This window comes from Schistocerca cancellata, chromosome 3 (genome assembly GCF_023864275.1).
Source record: "Schistocerca cancellata isolate TAMUIC-IGC-003103 chromosome 3, iqSchCanc2.1, whole genome shotgun sequence".
In the NCBI taxonomy this organism is placed as follows: Eukaryota; Metazoa; Arthropoda; class Insecta; order Orthoptera; family Acrididae; genus Schistocerca; species Schistocerca cancellata.
Genome location: NC_064628.1, coordinates 403665988 through 403682295, shown reverse-complemented (window position 1 = coordinate 403682295; position 16308 = coordinate 403665988). Strand labels below are relative to the sequence as shown.

The window sequence follows — 16308 nt, the reverse complement described above, 5'->3', positions numbered from 1 at the left end:
ATAAAAGTGTTTTTTTTTTTTTAGTGGAACAACAATATTGGCGTGGCTATGTCTGAAGCTTCAGGGCAGGTGGTAAGTTAAATTGATCTCCATTAATTCTGTATTACAACAATTTGAATGTATGGAAGCAAAATCGATCAGAACATATAATCGCGAATTCCACGGCCTGAGTTGGATCCAATAAATCGACTGAATGCGAGAGATCCTTGTTGAGAAGACCATGTTCCTCAAACTCATATGCTTTCTAGTGTCTGCGCTCTGATTACGGTTTGCAGCAGAGAAACTGCTATACAAATCCTTGCCGGAAGTAGGTTGCTGGTGAACTAATTGCTTAATTCATGATGTAGCAGATACTTTTGTGACATGTAAGATGACAAGTTTGCAGTTTGTCATCAATTAGTGTAAGCTGCCGCATTTCATATAACATTTGTTTTGTCTCGTGAGAATCGCGTCCTAACCATGTCGTTGACCGTTACGCGTGTTGCGGTGAAATGAAGTAGCGGAATGGCTTGGAAACTCTTTCGATCCGTCGCCCACAGTCTCTAATGAGCGCAACAGGATGTGCCGAGCGGCCAAACGTTTGTGCATTTCGCTGTTTGTGAGTGTAGCTTCATTTCTGTAGTCGGCGTGGAGCACGTCGGTTTGTTGTGACGGGCAGCGCCAAGGAGCAATGCCCTCGCACCGCGTGCGACTAGGTAAACGACCTCTTCAGCGCAGCAAGTTTCTTTAACAGTGGGCTTTTCTGTGTGTTCTCACTGACAACAACATGTCAATCGCATTCAATATACTTCTAATAGGCACAGCTAAGGCCCCTCAGGTGGAATCCGCCGAGAAGAGATACGTCCTCCGAGAATTCGTGTATTGAAGATGCATACGCGCGTAGAATAGGAATCTTCAGCGAAAAGTGTTTCTGAGATTGTTGAATGGATTATTGTATTCTTACCTTTTTGAAATGTACCTATTTGTGTGTGTGTGTGTGTGTGTGTGTGTGTGTGTGTGTGTGTAAACGAGTTCATCTAAGGTCTAGTTTGGGTTGGAAGGTGACAATTTGGTTGTGCTTTGGCGAAGCTAAAAGATCTGATTACGAAGTAAAGGTTGTGAGTGAACAGGAGATCTGTAGTGCAGCTCGAAGTTAACGTTCGCTCAATATTAACTGCGCTTTCCGTTATAAACAACTAAAGCTGCAAGCTAAATTGGGAAAAAAACTGAATCGAGTATATTGGCGCATGTTTTGTGCAAATATCGTACATAAACTAAGCAGATTCACTCTCGCCTTGGTTTCGTTGTTAATCACTGAATTTTGAGCTTTCATCAATGCCGTAGAATGCAGTTCACATCATTTTAACTTCATATAACTGCAGTCAGGGTAGAAGTATTAGTTTGTAAATACACTTTCGCTGAATACTCGTTAAGGATTAAAACAATACACTGGGCCGAGAATCGAACGCAAGTCCTCGCATTCCACGAGAAGTATTTGCAATGCTTGGAACTTTCTCTCGTAGTTTCAGATTTTCATAAACAACTGTATCCACAAATACAAGAGACTTCAGCAAACCACACGTAATGATCATTCTTCCGGCTATATAATGACCTACTCGGAAGGTTCGAATGAAAATAGGCAAATAATGTGTTCGTTGTTTGCCCTTACAGTGAATTTGAATAAATATTATGCCGTCCGTTCTCTGTATTTCTCATCAGTTTCCTTTGCTTCGGCTTTAATGTGCTCTGTGCGGTAACGAGTTTATCATCCGAGTTGTGAAGCAGAATAGCGGTGTAGCGTGAGCTAATATAAATTATTGCAGCGACTACGTCCATTATCTGCACATGACGTGCAAGATATTTGAATTGACTACAATTTTCTGCGGCGCCGAAATAACTTGAAGTATCAAGAAAAGAGCGAAAGTGAGTGTTGTTTACGCGCAGCACGAAAATTGGTACAGATTTGGCGAAATCTGCGTTTAAATGATGAAGTTTCAAATGATGTCACATTCATAAGACTACGATATATATATATATATATATATATATCGCTGTGAGGGATTTTCTGTCATTTATTTTAGCGAACTTCCATAGGCTGCTGCTTTACCATCCCGTTATCGCAAGTGTTCTGACTGCTGATTACGTTCTGTGTTCGCTCAGTACCATTTTAAGTAGTTTGGCGTCAGCCATAAGTAATGTCACTATAAAACACACGCGCTGTGTGGGTTGTGGAGACACGGCCGTGAATTCGAGCGCGTGCATAGTTTATAAGTGTACTGGTCGCGGCGTGTCATGGAGGACAGAGGATTGTTTGTAAACACGCTCCCACGCAACGCGTGCCAGTCTGCGGCGGCCGGTGACTCTTCATTGTGTCCGCAACTCAGCGGTGCAGTGCGGCAGTGTTGTGCGATTCCGAGGGTTCCGACAGAAGCCTCCATACACGTAATTGTGGAGACGCCAGCAGCAGGTGCTGCAAATTTTTATTTGCGTATGCGGTCATAGGTAATAATTCTCTCAGGGGATTCTGTTGGTCTGAATTGTTTAGTTTCTCACGATTTTTTGGCAGCAAGACGGTTCAGGTACCGACCAAGGAATGGTAGGCTAGTCATTTTAGCTCGAATCATTTTACCGTATAGATCCCTGGCAGTTAAGTTATGGTTGGCGCTTATTCCATAACCAATCGCTTAACGCGGTTTTGTTTACGTTTCTAAACAGCACGCCAGTGTTGCCTTTCTGTCAGTCTGTGACTGAATGTTGGCAGCAGCGCTGCTGTTAGCGATCTTTACACGCCGAATGCCATAGGTCTCTTCCGCAGACTGAAAGTTTCAGTATCAACCCATATAAATATGTGATTTTTTTCTCGAGATAGCAGCGACGCACTTACAAAAATATGCAAAACTGTTTAAGGCTGTCCCACCTTTTTCTTGCTTGTATACTAAATTACTACACCTAGAAATACTTGAGAATAGACGTTATCTCCCACAGGAAGTAAGAGCTAAGCAAAGGAACAACCATGACGGGCTGGTGCCACTAGGACTTCATTTGACTTTCGGTATCGCCTTCCCCCGCACCAACTTTTCGTCAGTCGGTGCTGTGATGGGGAGATGGGACAGTACTCTTCGGACTCAGCTGCTGTAGCTGGGTTCACTTCGCGCCGTGTTCCCAGTGTGCAAACCGCAGTATCCCGTGTCTCGCTGAGACGGGATCGGTTTATATTTATCAGTTTCTTAAGTTGCAGCATCTTCTTCACTTAAACTCTCTCAGAAGAAGAGAACTGAGCAGTAAATTATTTCCTTCGTAGTCCGTGTCGTGACCAATTTTTAAGCAGAGATGTGTGTGTGAATTCCTATGGGACTAAACTGCTGAGGTCATCGGTCCTTAGACTTACGCGCTAAGGACACACACACACACACACACACACACACACACACACACACACAGGACTCGAACCTCCGGCGGGAGAGGCCGCGCAATCACTGACATGGCGCCTCTTAACTGCGCGCCCAATAACAGAAAACTGTGTCGCGTTTGTGCTTGCACTACGCCTCCTCAAAAAAATTTAATGCGTGTTTACTATTGATAAGGGCAGGTAAGAAAGTACTGAGAAGAACACTTGGGAAATAAATAACCTGAATCTAAATCAAAACTGCTCCCCAGATTAATTTAGTTACCACGTGATACTTCGAACGGCGGGAATGTGGGTTTTAAGCCAGATTCAACTGACTTTTTTCCCCTATTCCACCTGAAAAACCACAACACAAAGACACTCTGCATGCGTGCGTGCGCGGCAGAAAGAGAGAGAGAGAGAGAGAGAGAGAGAGAGAGAGAGAGAGAGAGAGAAGGAAGGGGACGGAAAGGGAAGAAGAACATACTGTAACATGATTGTAAATGTATCAGTAACGCTTGTTAATGGTACGCAGATACAACCAATTGCTCACCCTAATGCTGGTGAGCCATAGAGGAATGGTGCCAATTTTTTTAAGATGGTGGGGTCGAAGACCGTGCTGCTGTGCCTCATCTTTCTCAGGCAAAACTTTCATAACACACTTCGTTCGTTGCAAAGCCTACTGGACTTGCGGGAAGTGACAGCTTACACAAATTTGGGAGTTAAGTGAGTAGTGCTTTGTGTTGGTTATTTCGTGACACGAGCGGGAAGAAAGCAAGCACGAGCTCGAGTTTCTGTGATTTTTCCCTTCATGCTCTGCTCGAGTGATGTATGCGGAAGGAAGTTATATGTCGCCCCACTCTTCTTGGAACGTACGCTCCCGGAATTTTAATTGTAAACTTTGTGACGCACGGCGCCTCTCTTCTAGCATCTGCCGATGTGGTGTGTCGAACATTTCAGCGACGCATTGGCGTTTACTTCAAAAACCCATCACGAAATGCGCTGCTCTTCTTTGGATTATCTTCATCTTCTACATAATAATGCTACCTGAAACTTACTGGCAGATTAAAATTGCGTGTTGGACCAAGACTCGAACTTGGGACCTTGCAGGCAAGTGCTCTTACCTATTGGTAGCAATATCCCGCAAAAGGCAAAGGTCTCGAGTTCGAGTCTCGGTCTGGGACACAATTTTAATCTGCCAGTTTCATGTCATCATACACTCCGCTGCAGAATGAGAATTTGATTCCAATAATGCCAACCGATAAGGATTCCAGACTCACAAGAAACAGCAAAGAATCTGTCGAACGAGGATTTTGTAAGCATCATTCGTGGATGACTTACATTTATAACGTAATACGATGATTACACAGGTAATTGGGCTTTTCAGATTAGTTGATAGTTCGGTTTAGTTCTGATATCTCATCTGCGATGTCGGAGTGAGCGATTCAGGGCTTTTTCTGAGGCGCAAGTCTGTGTGTGTTTGTCGTTTTTCTGCCTTGGAGAGGGAAGTCACGTGCGTTTCAGTGTATCTGACCACATCCCCGAAGGTGCGGCGGGGCGTGCAACGTGTGGGAATAAACATGACGGCAGGAAGATCGCCAGTACTACAAAAGTGCAACCTGCCCACTTCTCAGAAGATGACAGTTTACTGATTGGACAAGAGTCACGTGATATCTGACGTCACTGATAAGAGCGCTCACATCACTTAAATCTTCCCTACCGTCTTCACAGGTTGTGTGTCAGAGAGACTTCGCAACTTGTTCGTGTGACACAGGTGAAGAATGCGATTTTTTTTCCTTGTGTGTGGAGCGCTATTGCGACCAGGAAGTTACTCTGTGCAAGAGACGAAGCAAATCGAAATGCTAAATCCCTAATAATGCCATAAACCTCGCATCAGGAAGGAGAACAACTTGCAGAATCGTGGAGGACTTTTTAGGAGCTTGTAGCCTGCGCGTACAACTGAGTGTCTATTCCTAGTGAGAGTATCTGTGCAGTCAAATGGTCCGTTAACTCATCAGAAGCGTATCTTTGTATGTATTTATTTATTTATTTATCACTATTTTATGGAAGTCTTAGTAGAAGGGGAAGAGTATGTAACGATTTCACTTCTGAACAGTTTAGCCCTACTTCATTTGTAGTGTTATTTACGTTTTGCACCTCTATAATGTAAAAAAAAAAAAGTATTTCTTTCCAGGTAGCATGATGTGTTGCTGGTCTGTTTGCTACCTACTGTGTACAGCAGATGCACCACCTGTGTAACAAGGTCCTGCCTGCGCGCTATGCACGTCATCGGTCAATAAATTAGCACAAAATATATTTGATTGGGACTGTTGGGAAGGTTCTTTTGTTGGTACGGAAGAAGCAGCCTCCGCAACAACAGGTGACCCGAAGGAAGTGCGGAAACGCTCTGTCCCACTAGGTTGGCAAGGGAACGTTTTCCGATACACGCGGCGAGAGCACTAAACGGCGCAGGTAGAGCCGAAGACCCAGAGTACATGCGGACTCGGTCTGCGTCTTACTACAGGGCCAACAGCCTCACGTCGTCTGTAGCCACTGTTTGTCTAATTTGATGCAGTCCAAAAGTGGGTAATTCACATTCCTCTCGATGAAAGAGAAAGGGAGTCGTATGGCGTTGTTAGCTGGGAGACCGCGAGGTATAGGTCGAGCCACCTGAGCGGAAATGGTTCTCTTCCTTCGCGTACAAGGACTGTTTTCCTCGCGGTCTTTGACAGTTCTGTATCTGAACTCTGCAAATCGCTGTGAAGTGCACGACAGAGGGTTCGTCCCATTGTACCAGTTATTAGGAGTTTTCTCGTTCAGCTCACGTACGGAGCGGGGAAATAGTAATGGTTAAATACCTGCGTGCGCGCTTTGTTGTGCTTTAAGTGAATCTGTTGAGAGTAGGTTAGTGTAGTGGGTGTGTGTAGTGCGCTGTCGTGCTCCTTTTGGATACGACGAGAGAAGAGAGGTGTGAAACTCTGTGGCGACACCCCAGTCTACTCCTCTCGAAGAGCACCGAGGGAGCCGCCGAGCTTACGTCCCCATCCGACGGACGTATCACCCTCAACAACTGTGCCGCGTTCCCTCGCTTCATGAGAAACTGTCCGCTCCTGGTAGCTGAGTGATCAGCGTGACAGAATTCCCGGCTGGGTCGGAGATTTTCTCTGCTTAGGGACTGGGTGTTGTGTTGTCCTAATCATCATCATCATCTCATCCCCATCGATGCGCAAGTCGCCGAAGTGGCGTCAGATCGAAAGACTTGTACCCGACGAACGGTCTACCCGACGGGAGGCCCTAGTCACATGTCATTTATTTATGAGAAACTGTGTAGAGGTTTGGAATTTAGTCCACCGCAGTGGCGCAAAGTCTGGTGGTCAGAAACTTCACGCCGCCACGTCTCGTCCCGTTGCTGGCCAAACGATGCTGCTGGAAGTGTCTTCCAATTACAGTCGAATAGCCCCGCGTCGAGCGCCACCACACAGGTAAGCAGTCAGCGACCTCGGCTACAAAAGCAAGGAATGAAGGTTGGCTTTAACGTCCCGTCGACATGCAAGTCATTGGAGACGGAGCACGAGCTCAGATTGTGTCGAGGATGGGGAAGGAAATGAAACCGTCAAACTGTTTGTGACTGCAGCTTCGGCACCTTGGAGCCGAACGCATCGCGGGAGACCATTAACGTCACAGGCACATCTCTTGAAATATCGTTTTCGGCCTGCGATGAAACCGAGAGGCGTGCATTGCTTTCAGATGGGGTTCTGTTGCAATATGACAAGGCACGGTCACATACAGATGCGACAGCGCACACCTCATGTCTGTGTGTGTTCCACGTGCGCACATTCAACAGACCGTTCTCGTACAGATTTCTGTTTACTTTTGTGGCTCGCTGGCATAGAATGCTGTTCGAGACTGCAAACCCAAAGTGTTGTATATTCCATAGTAATATCTAACGGCTGTAACACGACTGTGATACGTCAGTTCTGTTTGTTTAATTCGCTTGTCTACAGGGTGGTCCATTGATCGTGACCGGGCCAAATATGTCCCGAAATAAGCGTCAAACTAAAAAACTACGAAGAACGAAACTTGTCTAGCTTGAAGGGGGAAACCGGATGGCGCTATGGTTGGGCCGCTAGATGGCGCTGCCATAGGTCAAACGGATATCAACTGCGTTTTTTAAAATAGGAACTCCCATTTTTTATTACATATTCGTGTGGTGCGTAAATAAATTTGAATGTTTTAGTTGGACCACTTTCTTCGCTTTGTGATAGATGGCACTGTAATAGTCACAAACATATGGCTCACAATTTTACACGAACAGTTAGTAACAGGTAGGTTTTTTAAATTGAAATACAGAACGTAGGTGCGTTTGAACATTTTATTTTGCTTGTTCCAATGTGATACATGTACCTTTGTGAACTTATCTTTTTCGAGAACGCATGCTGTTACAGCGTGATTACCTGTAAATACCACATTAATGCAATAAATACTCAAAATGATGTCCGTCAACCTCAATGCATTTGGCAATAAGTGTAACGACATTCCTCTCAACAGCGAGTAGTTCGCCTTCCGTAATGTTCACACATGCATTGGCAATGCACTGACGCATGTTGTCAGGCGTTGTCGGTGGATCACGATAGCAAAAATCCTTCAACTTTCGCCGCAGAAAGAAATCCGGGAACGTCAGATCCGGTGAACGTGCGAGCCATGGTATGGTGCTTCGACGACCAATCCACCTGTCATGAAATATGCTATGCAATACCGCTTCAACCGCACGCGAGCTATGTGCCGGACATCCATCATGCTGGAAGTACATTGCAGTACATTCTGTCATGCAGTGAAACATCTTGTAGTAACATCAGTAGAACATTACGTAGGAAATCAGCATACATTGCACCGTTTAGATTGCCATCGATGAAATGGGAGCCAATTATCCTTCCTCCCATAATGCCGTACCATACATTAACCCTCCAGGGTCGCTGATGTTCCACTTGTCGCAGCTATCGTGGATTTTCCGTTGCCCAATTGTGCATATTATGCCGGTTTACGTTATCGCTGTTGGTGAATGACGCTTCGTCGCTAAATAGAACGCTTGCAAAAAATCTGTCATCGTCCCGTAATTTCTCTTGTGCCCAGTGGCAGAACTGTACACGATGTTCAAAGTCGTCGCCATGCAATTCCTGGTGTATAGAAATATGGTACGGGTGCAATCGATGTTGTTGTAGCATTCTCAACACCGACGTTTTTGACATTCCCGATTCTCGCGCTTTTTTTGCGGATTAGCCGTGACAGCAGTTAAAACACCTACTTGGGCATCATCATTTGTTGCAGGTCGTGGTTGACGTTTCACATGTGGCTGAACACTTCCTGTTTCCTTAAATAACCTAACTATCCGGCGAACTGTCTGGACAGTTGGATGATGTCGTCCAGGATACCGAGCAGCATACATAGCACACGCCCGTTGGGCATTTTGATCACAATAGCCATACATCAACACGATATCGACCTTTTCCGCAATTGGTAAACGGTCAATTTTAACACGGGTAATGTATCACGAAGCAAATACCGTCCGGACTGGCGGAATGTTACGTGATACCACGTACTTATACGTCTGTGATTATTACTGCGCCATCTATCACAAAACGAAAAAAGTGTCCAACAAAAATGTTCATATTTCTTTACGTACTACACGATTATGTAATAAAATGGAGGTTACTATTTTTTAAAAAACGCAGTTGATATCCGTTTGACCTATGGCAGCGCCATCTAGGGGGCCAACCATAGCGCCATCTGGTTTCCACCTTCAAGCTAGACGAGTTTCGTTCTTTGTAGTTTTTTCGTTTGATGCTTATTTCGTGAGATATTTGGCCCTGTCACTATCAATGGACCACCCTGTATACAACTGCGTTCTTCGAAAATGTATTAATTCGCAAACATTTCGGGATACTTAAATCGCGTCCTCACACACTTGTAGAGGCCGCCAGTAATCGAACTCGCACGTTATTCAATAGTCCGAGTTTGCGTAGGTCGCAAAACCGTGAAAATCACCAGTCGACAACTCGATCAGGAAGTGAATTCTGCCATTTGACTTTATGGATTTTCAAAAAATACAACTATTCGGTAAGTGAACTGGGTAAACGTACACCGCCAGACAGAAAAAATGAAGCACAGAGAAGACGTGCTCGCATATAAATTTAACTTAGTGCTCATACACGATGGCGGGTATGTAAATGATTATGGAGTCGCTGTTTACTGTGACGGGCAGAACAGCCACCAACATTGCATTATTGTGGGCCGTGTTTAGTGTAGGGTATACAGGGAGCGCGAAGAGCATCAAGTGTCGAGTGATCTCTGTGGAGGACACGGTGGATTTTGAAAGGGGCCACCGGGGCGGCTGGTCGAGTGGTGCAGTAGCCGGATTTGTGGGGCATTCGGACGTGGCTGGCCCAGTGTTCGACTGCACGGAAACGTGAAGGCAGCCACACTCGTTGCCTAGGATCCTTTCGACCACGTCTCACCACCACAAAGGAGAGTAACGGTATCGTCCTTTGAGCACACTGTAAGCCCTTCACATCTGTGCTTGCCACCGGAGATCAAATAGTGGACTGCTTACAACGCTCTGCGTCATCCTGCACAATCGTTCAGACACTGGCAACAGCCGTACTAGGGAATTAGCGTCTCACGAGTAGGCTGCCGTTAACGCCACAGCACAGGCGGCTGCGTTTAGCGGCGCAGTGCCGGGAGAGCGGGGGCTGCTGACTGACGTCGCGCTGTGTTCCAGCGATGTGTCGCCGTCCTGCAGTGTGCACTGACGGCCCCTGGTGGCCACTGGCGGGTGCGGCCGCGCCCTGGTGGAGAGGTCCCGTTCTTCCAGTGTTCTGAAGAGGCACCGCGCTGTTACTCCTGACGTCATGCCGAGACTTCAGGTCACGGCTGGTCCTGAACTTTGACGGCACAACAGCACGTCACGGACATCCTGCGTCCTCGCGCGTTGCCTCCCGTGCGACAGTGTCGCGAGGCCATTCTTCGACAGGACAGTGCCAGGCCACACGTGCCACATCTCTCTGAACTGCCTACGCAATGTCAGTGTAATCCCGAGGCAAGTGAGATCCCCCAGATCTGTTCCAGATGGAACGCTTGTGGGAACTTGTGTGTCGTCTCGTTGTCACTGGAGGCTTGTACCTCCCTGGAGTCTGCCATCCGAACAGCCTTGTCCAGACGCCAACACCTGGTTGCCGTCGTTTTTGACTTATCTAAAGCATACGACACGACCTGGCGACATCATATCCTTGCCGCATTGTATGAGTGGGGTCTCCGGGGTGCGCTCCCGATTTTTATCCAAAACTTCCTGTCGCTCCGTACTTTCCGTGTCCAAGTTGGTGCCTCCCATAGTTCCTTCCATATCCACGAGAATGGAGTCCTGCAGGGCTCTGTATTGGGTGTCTCTCTATTTTTAGTAGCCATTAACGGTCTAGCATCAGCTGTCGGCCCTCCGTCTCACCTCCTCTGTATGCAGACGACTTCTGCTCCAGTGCTGGTGTTGCTGAGCGGCGCCTATAGGGCGCCATCCAAAAGGCGCAGTCATGGGCTCTAACCCACGGTTTCCAGTTTTCAGCCGCGAAGTCGTGTGTCATGCACTTCTGTCGGCGTCGTACCGTTCATCCAGACCCAGAACTTTACCTTCGTGACGATCCACTCACTGTAGTGGAGACATATTGAGTCTTAGGGCTAATTTTCGACGCTCGTTTGACGTGGCTTCCTCATCTTCGTCAGTTTAAGCGGAAGTGCTGGCGGCACTTCAGTGCCCTCCGTTGCCTGAGCAACACTAATTGGGGTGCAGATTGCTGTACGCTGCTGCAGCTCTACAGAGCCCTTGTCCGATCCCGAACTGACTATGGGAGTGTGGTTTATGGCTCGGCAGCGTCCTCAGTGTTGCATTTACTCGACCCTGTGCACCACTGCGGGGTTTGACTAGCGACAGGAGCTTTTAGGACGAGTCTGGTGACCAGCGTACTGGTGGAGGCTGGAGTCCCCCCCCACTGCAGATCAGACGTGCACAACTGCTCGCCAGTTACGCAGCACACATTCATAGTTCCCTGAGCATCCAAATTACCGTCTCCTTTTCCCGACCGCGGCGGTCCATCTCCCGCATCGGCGGCCCAGGTCGGGGCTAAAGATTGCGGTTCGCGTGAGGTCCCTTCTCTCCGAACTGGAGTCCTTCCCTTTATTACCTCTACTTGCGGTCGGTTCACGTACGCCTCCATGATGAACGCCTCGGCCGCAGTTTCGTCTGGACCTTTTGCATGGCCCAAAGGACTCACGCTGTCACTTCCTCTCGATTCTCGACGTGTTCCGGGGCTCTGACATGGTTTAAACCCACGGCTTGATGGCTGATCGTGACGTAGACTTTGCGTATGTTCATGGAGGACATACTGAACAGCACTTCTTGCCAGATGATTGCAGTATTTTCACTGCAGAGCTGGCGGCCATATCTCGTGCTCTTAAGCTCATCGGCCCATGCCCTGGCGCGTCATTTCTGCTGTGTACTGACTCATTGAGCAGCCTACAAACTGTCGACCAGTGCTTCCCTCTCCATTCTCTGGTAGTGTCCATCCAGGAGTCCATCTATGCCCTGGAACAGTCCCGTCGTTCAGTAGTGTTTGTGTGGACGCCAGGACAGGTCGGAATCCCAGGCGACGAATTTGCCGACAGACTGGCCAAACAGGCGACGCGGAAACCGCTTCTGAAGATGGGCATCTCCGAATCTGACCTGTGTTCTGTTTTACGCCGCAGAGTTTTCAGGCTTTGGGAGACGGAATGGCATAACAGTACGCACAAGCTGCATGTCATTAAGGAGACGACGAATATGTGGAAGTCTTCCATGCGGTCCTCTCGCAGGGAATCAGTTGTCCTCTGCCGGCTCCGCATTGGCCATACATGGCAAACGGATGGTCACCTACTCCATCGCGAGGACCCACCTCTGTGTCGCTGTGGCTCCCAAATGACAGTCGTCCACCTCTTGCTGGACTGCCCACTTTTAGCCGCTCTTCGGCGGACTTTTAAGTTTCCCAGCTCCCTACCTTCGGTGTTGTGCGACGATACCTCAGCAGCAGCTTTAGTTTTACGTTTTATCCGTGAGAGTGGGTTTTATACTTCTGTGTAGGTTTTAGCGCATGTTCTTCGTCCCTCTGTGTCCTCCACCCTAGTGCTTTTAGGGTGGAATTTTAATGTGTTGCAGAGTGGCTGGCTTTTCCTTTTTATTCTCGTGGTCGGCCAGCCACTGTAACCTGCTTTCATGTTTCACACACTCTTCTGTTTCTAGCGTCTCTCTGTTGTTTTCTTGTCCTCTTTCGTTCCTTTTAGTGTTCGTTGCCTTTCCTTCGTTCTTGTGGTTTTTCCTTTCTCTCCGTTTTGTGTTATATGTCTCGTCCGTTTTATTCTCACACTTGTGGCATTGTTTTATTAGGAACAAGGGACCGATGACCTCGTAGTTTGGTCACTTCCCCCCCTCTTTTAAATCAACCAACCGTAGGCTTGTACCATGGGAAGCGAAGAGATGATATTGTTTGCTGACCGATATTCTCTGTCTGTATCACAACTGCTCGCATGTATTAACTAGGGTCTTTATTAACATAAACAGAGTGCTTCTTAAGACAGTCCTGGGGTTGTGGTACAACCTCTTCCATAATAGTCCACGTTAATCTCACTGCTGGTGAAGTACAAGTCCTGCTATGTACACCACTCTGGTCACTAGCTACTGACTGACCCAGAACTAGTAGGGTTTTGGAGCATACACTGTATTCAAACATTATGAATAACCTCGAAGGGAACGATCTATTGATACGTAATCAGCATGGTTTCAGAAAACATCGTTCTTGTGCAATGCAGCTAGGTAGCTCTTTATTCGCACGAAGTAATGGCCGCTATCGACAGGGGATCTCAAGTTGATTCCGTATTTCTAGATTTCCGGAAAGCTTTTGACACCGTTCCTCACAAGCGACTTCTAATCCAGCTGCGGGCTTATGGGGTATCGTCTCAGTTGTGCGACTGGTTTCATGATTTCCTGTCAGGAAGGTCGCAGTTCGTAGTAATAGACGGCAAATCATCGAGTAAAACTGAATGGATGTCAGGTGTTACCCAGGGAAGCGTCCTGGGACCTCTGCTGTTCCTGATACATATAAATGACCTGGGTGACAATCTGAGCAGTTCTCTTAGGTTGTTCGCAGATGATGCTGTAATTTACCGTCTAGTAAGGTCATCCGAAGACCAGTATCAGTTGCAAAGCGATTTAGAAAAGATTGCTGTATGGTGTGGCAGGTGGCAGTTGATGCTAAATAACGAAAAGTGTGAGGTGATCCACATGAGTTCCAAGAGAAATCCGTTGGAAGTCAATTACTCGATAAATAGTACAATTCTCAAGGCTGTCAATTCAACTAAGTACCTGGGTGTTAAAATTACGAACAACTTCAGTTGGAAAGACCACATAGATAATATTGTGGGGAAGGCGAGCCAAAGGTTGCGTTTCATTGGCAGGACACTTAGAAGATGCAACAAGTCCACTAAAGAGACAGATTACACTACACTCGTTCGTCCTCTGTTAGTATATTGCTGCGCGGTGTGGGCTCCTTACCAAGTGGGATTGACGGAGGACATCGAAAGGGTGCAAAAAAGGGCAGCTCGTTTTGTATTATCACTTAGTAGGGGAGAGAGTGTGGCAGATATGATACGGGAATTGAGATGGAAGTCATTACAGCAAAGACGTTTTTCGTCGCGGCGAGATCTATTTACGAAATTTCAGTCACCAACTTTCTCTTCCGAATGCGAAAATATTTTGTTGAGCCCAACCTACATAGGTAGGAATGATCATCAAAATAAAATAAGAGAAATCAGAGCTCGAACAGAAAGGTGTAGGTGTTCGTTTTTCCCGCGCGCTGTTCGGGAGTGGGATGGTAGAGAGATAATATGATTGTGGTTCGACGAACCCTCTGCCAAGCACTTAAATGTGAATTGCAGAGTAGTCATGTAGATGTAGATGTAGATGTAGAGGCGGAGCTAACTGCGACTGCAACCCCCACTAGGCTGCGTCGGATGATTCGACTCGTTGTCTCACTGGACGACTGAGTGGCCCTTCTGGTCCGCGGCGGCGATCTAAATACTGGCGGTCGAGAGGGCGTTGGCCGTCTCCTGCTGTCCCCTCTCCTGATAAGCGCGTTGCTTGCGCCTACTGTCCATCTTCTCGCAACCTGTTTGCCACGTGGTGTGCTGGCGACAGCACAGGAACATTTTGGACAACTGCATCACATTGCCAGTGTCCAGGATATCGAGGACCGGTCACAACAGATATGGACCAGCTTTTGTCAGGAGAGGACACAGCGGCTTCGTGGCACCCTTCCCAACTGCATCACTGCGTGCATCCAGGCCAGCAGAGGTGCAACGTCAGATTGATAAATGGGCTCACAGTTGCAAGCTCTTTCAAAATTTGACTCGAAATTGTAACCATCGAAATAACATCACGCACCCTCTCAGACCGAAAAGTTTCACTTCGTTTGCTTTTCCCCTTCTGGGTGCTTCACTTCTATGCCATGCTTTGTGATACAAACCCAATGGCCGTGTTTTCAGTGCCTAGCTGATCCTCAGTTTTTTTCTGTCTCTCATCGCTTGTTTCAACTCTTGCTGTGGAAAATGCCGAGCCGCACCATGGCTCGGAGTCCACGTGTTAAACCGCGGTTCTCCATACGACTGGCTCTGTTAGTCAGTTCAAGTGTCGGTATTATTCAAGGGCATGCTACGTAGAATGAATCGTACGTGATAAACCTATAGGGTGACGACAGATTTACCCCTTTTCTTTAGCAGTTGAAGAAGCTTTGCACATTATGAAGAAAGTGGTTGCACAGATTTCAGATTTCTAAAAAAAAAAAAAAAAAAAAAGTTTCAAAGGGAACTGAGTTAATTTACTAGCACTGGAGAATTTGTATTGAGCGTCGCTAAGTGATAGAGGTTTGAATATACTGCCGAAAAAAATTAGTACGCCTCGAAAGACGACGTCAATTTCGATCCTGTCGCCACTTGGGGGACAGTAGAAGCACTGATAATGGTTTCGACGTCGTCCGCTAACACACAGCGTAGTGGCATAGCTACCAGAGTGCCACCTGTGTCTACCGTTTAATAGAGAATGTTCACAGCCAGAAGGCTAAGTGTGGTGCAAACGTGTGAAGCAAGGAGGCAACCATGTCACGGAGACGCACTCTTGCTTCCTACAGCCAAGTGAGTTAGTTTTAAAGACGCCAAATTGTGGCCTTCCGAGTGGTGGGATGGTCCTTCCGGAGAATTGCCGCACAAGTTAGACGTGCTGCGTCAGTCGAATAACGATCCCGGTATCGGTGGTCAGGTGAACATTCTCACACCAGAGGGCTTGTGAGCACAGATGTGGCAACATGAACGGTTGTGAACCGGCTATTAGCAGTGGAAGTAAGGACACGCATACCTCTAATCCGTCTTCCAATCAGGCCACAGTACAGGTCAATTGGTGCCGTCAGAGGATCGCTGTAAAGATGGGTTGGCGTGCCGTGGCCTTCAGCGATGAAAGCAGGTTCTGTCTACACGCAAGTGATAGTCGTTTGTGTGCGCGACGCAGAGCTGGTGAGCGCTGTCTCGTAGAGTGCATTGGTCTGACACACACTGGCCCTACCACAGACCTTATGGTCTGGGGTGCAATAAGCTGCAACTCTCGTTCACCTTTGCTGTTTCTGGAGGTACCTGCAGAATGAACAGAACGTTGTTAGACCTGTTCTTCTGCCATTCTTGCAAGAGGAAATTGATGTGTTGTTCCAACACTACAATACTCGCCCACACACGGCGCGTGAAACTCAACGTGCTCTGCAAGACGTTCGGCAACTTTCCTCACCAGCAAGATCTCCGGACTTGTCTCTAATCGAGCATTGTGAGAGATG

General features: G+C 47.3%; 1 protein-coding gene across 1 annotated transcript in view; it reads left to right on the top strand.

The window, feature by feature from the left end:
* LOC126175150 (3-phosphoinositide-dependent protein kinase 1) overlaps window positions 1-16308 on the top strand; it is a 426259-nt gene that overhangs the window by 95 nt on the left and 409856 nt on the right. Inside the window, exon 2 of the mRNA XM_049921714.1 lies at window positions 25-72. Coding sequence (XP_049777671.1) covers window positions 49-72 — 24 coding nt within the window. The 5' untranslated portion in view covers window positions 25-48. The remainder of the gene's footprint in view (window positions 1-24; window positions 73-16308) is intronic.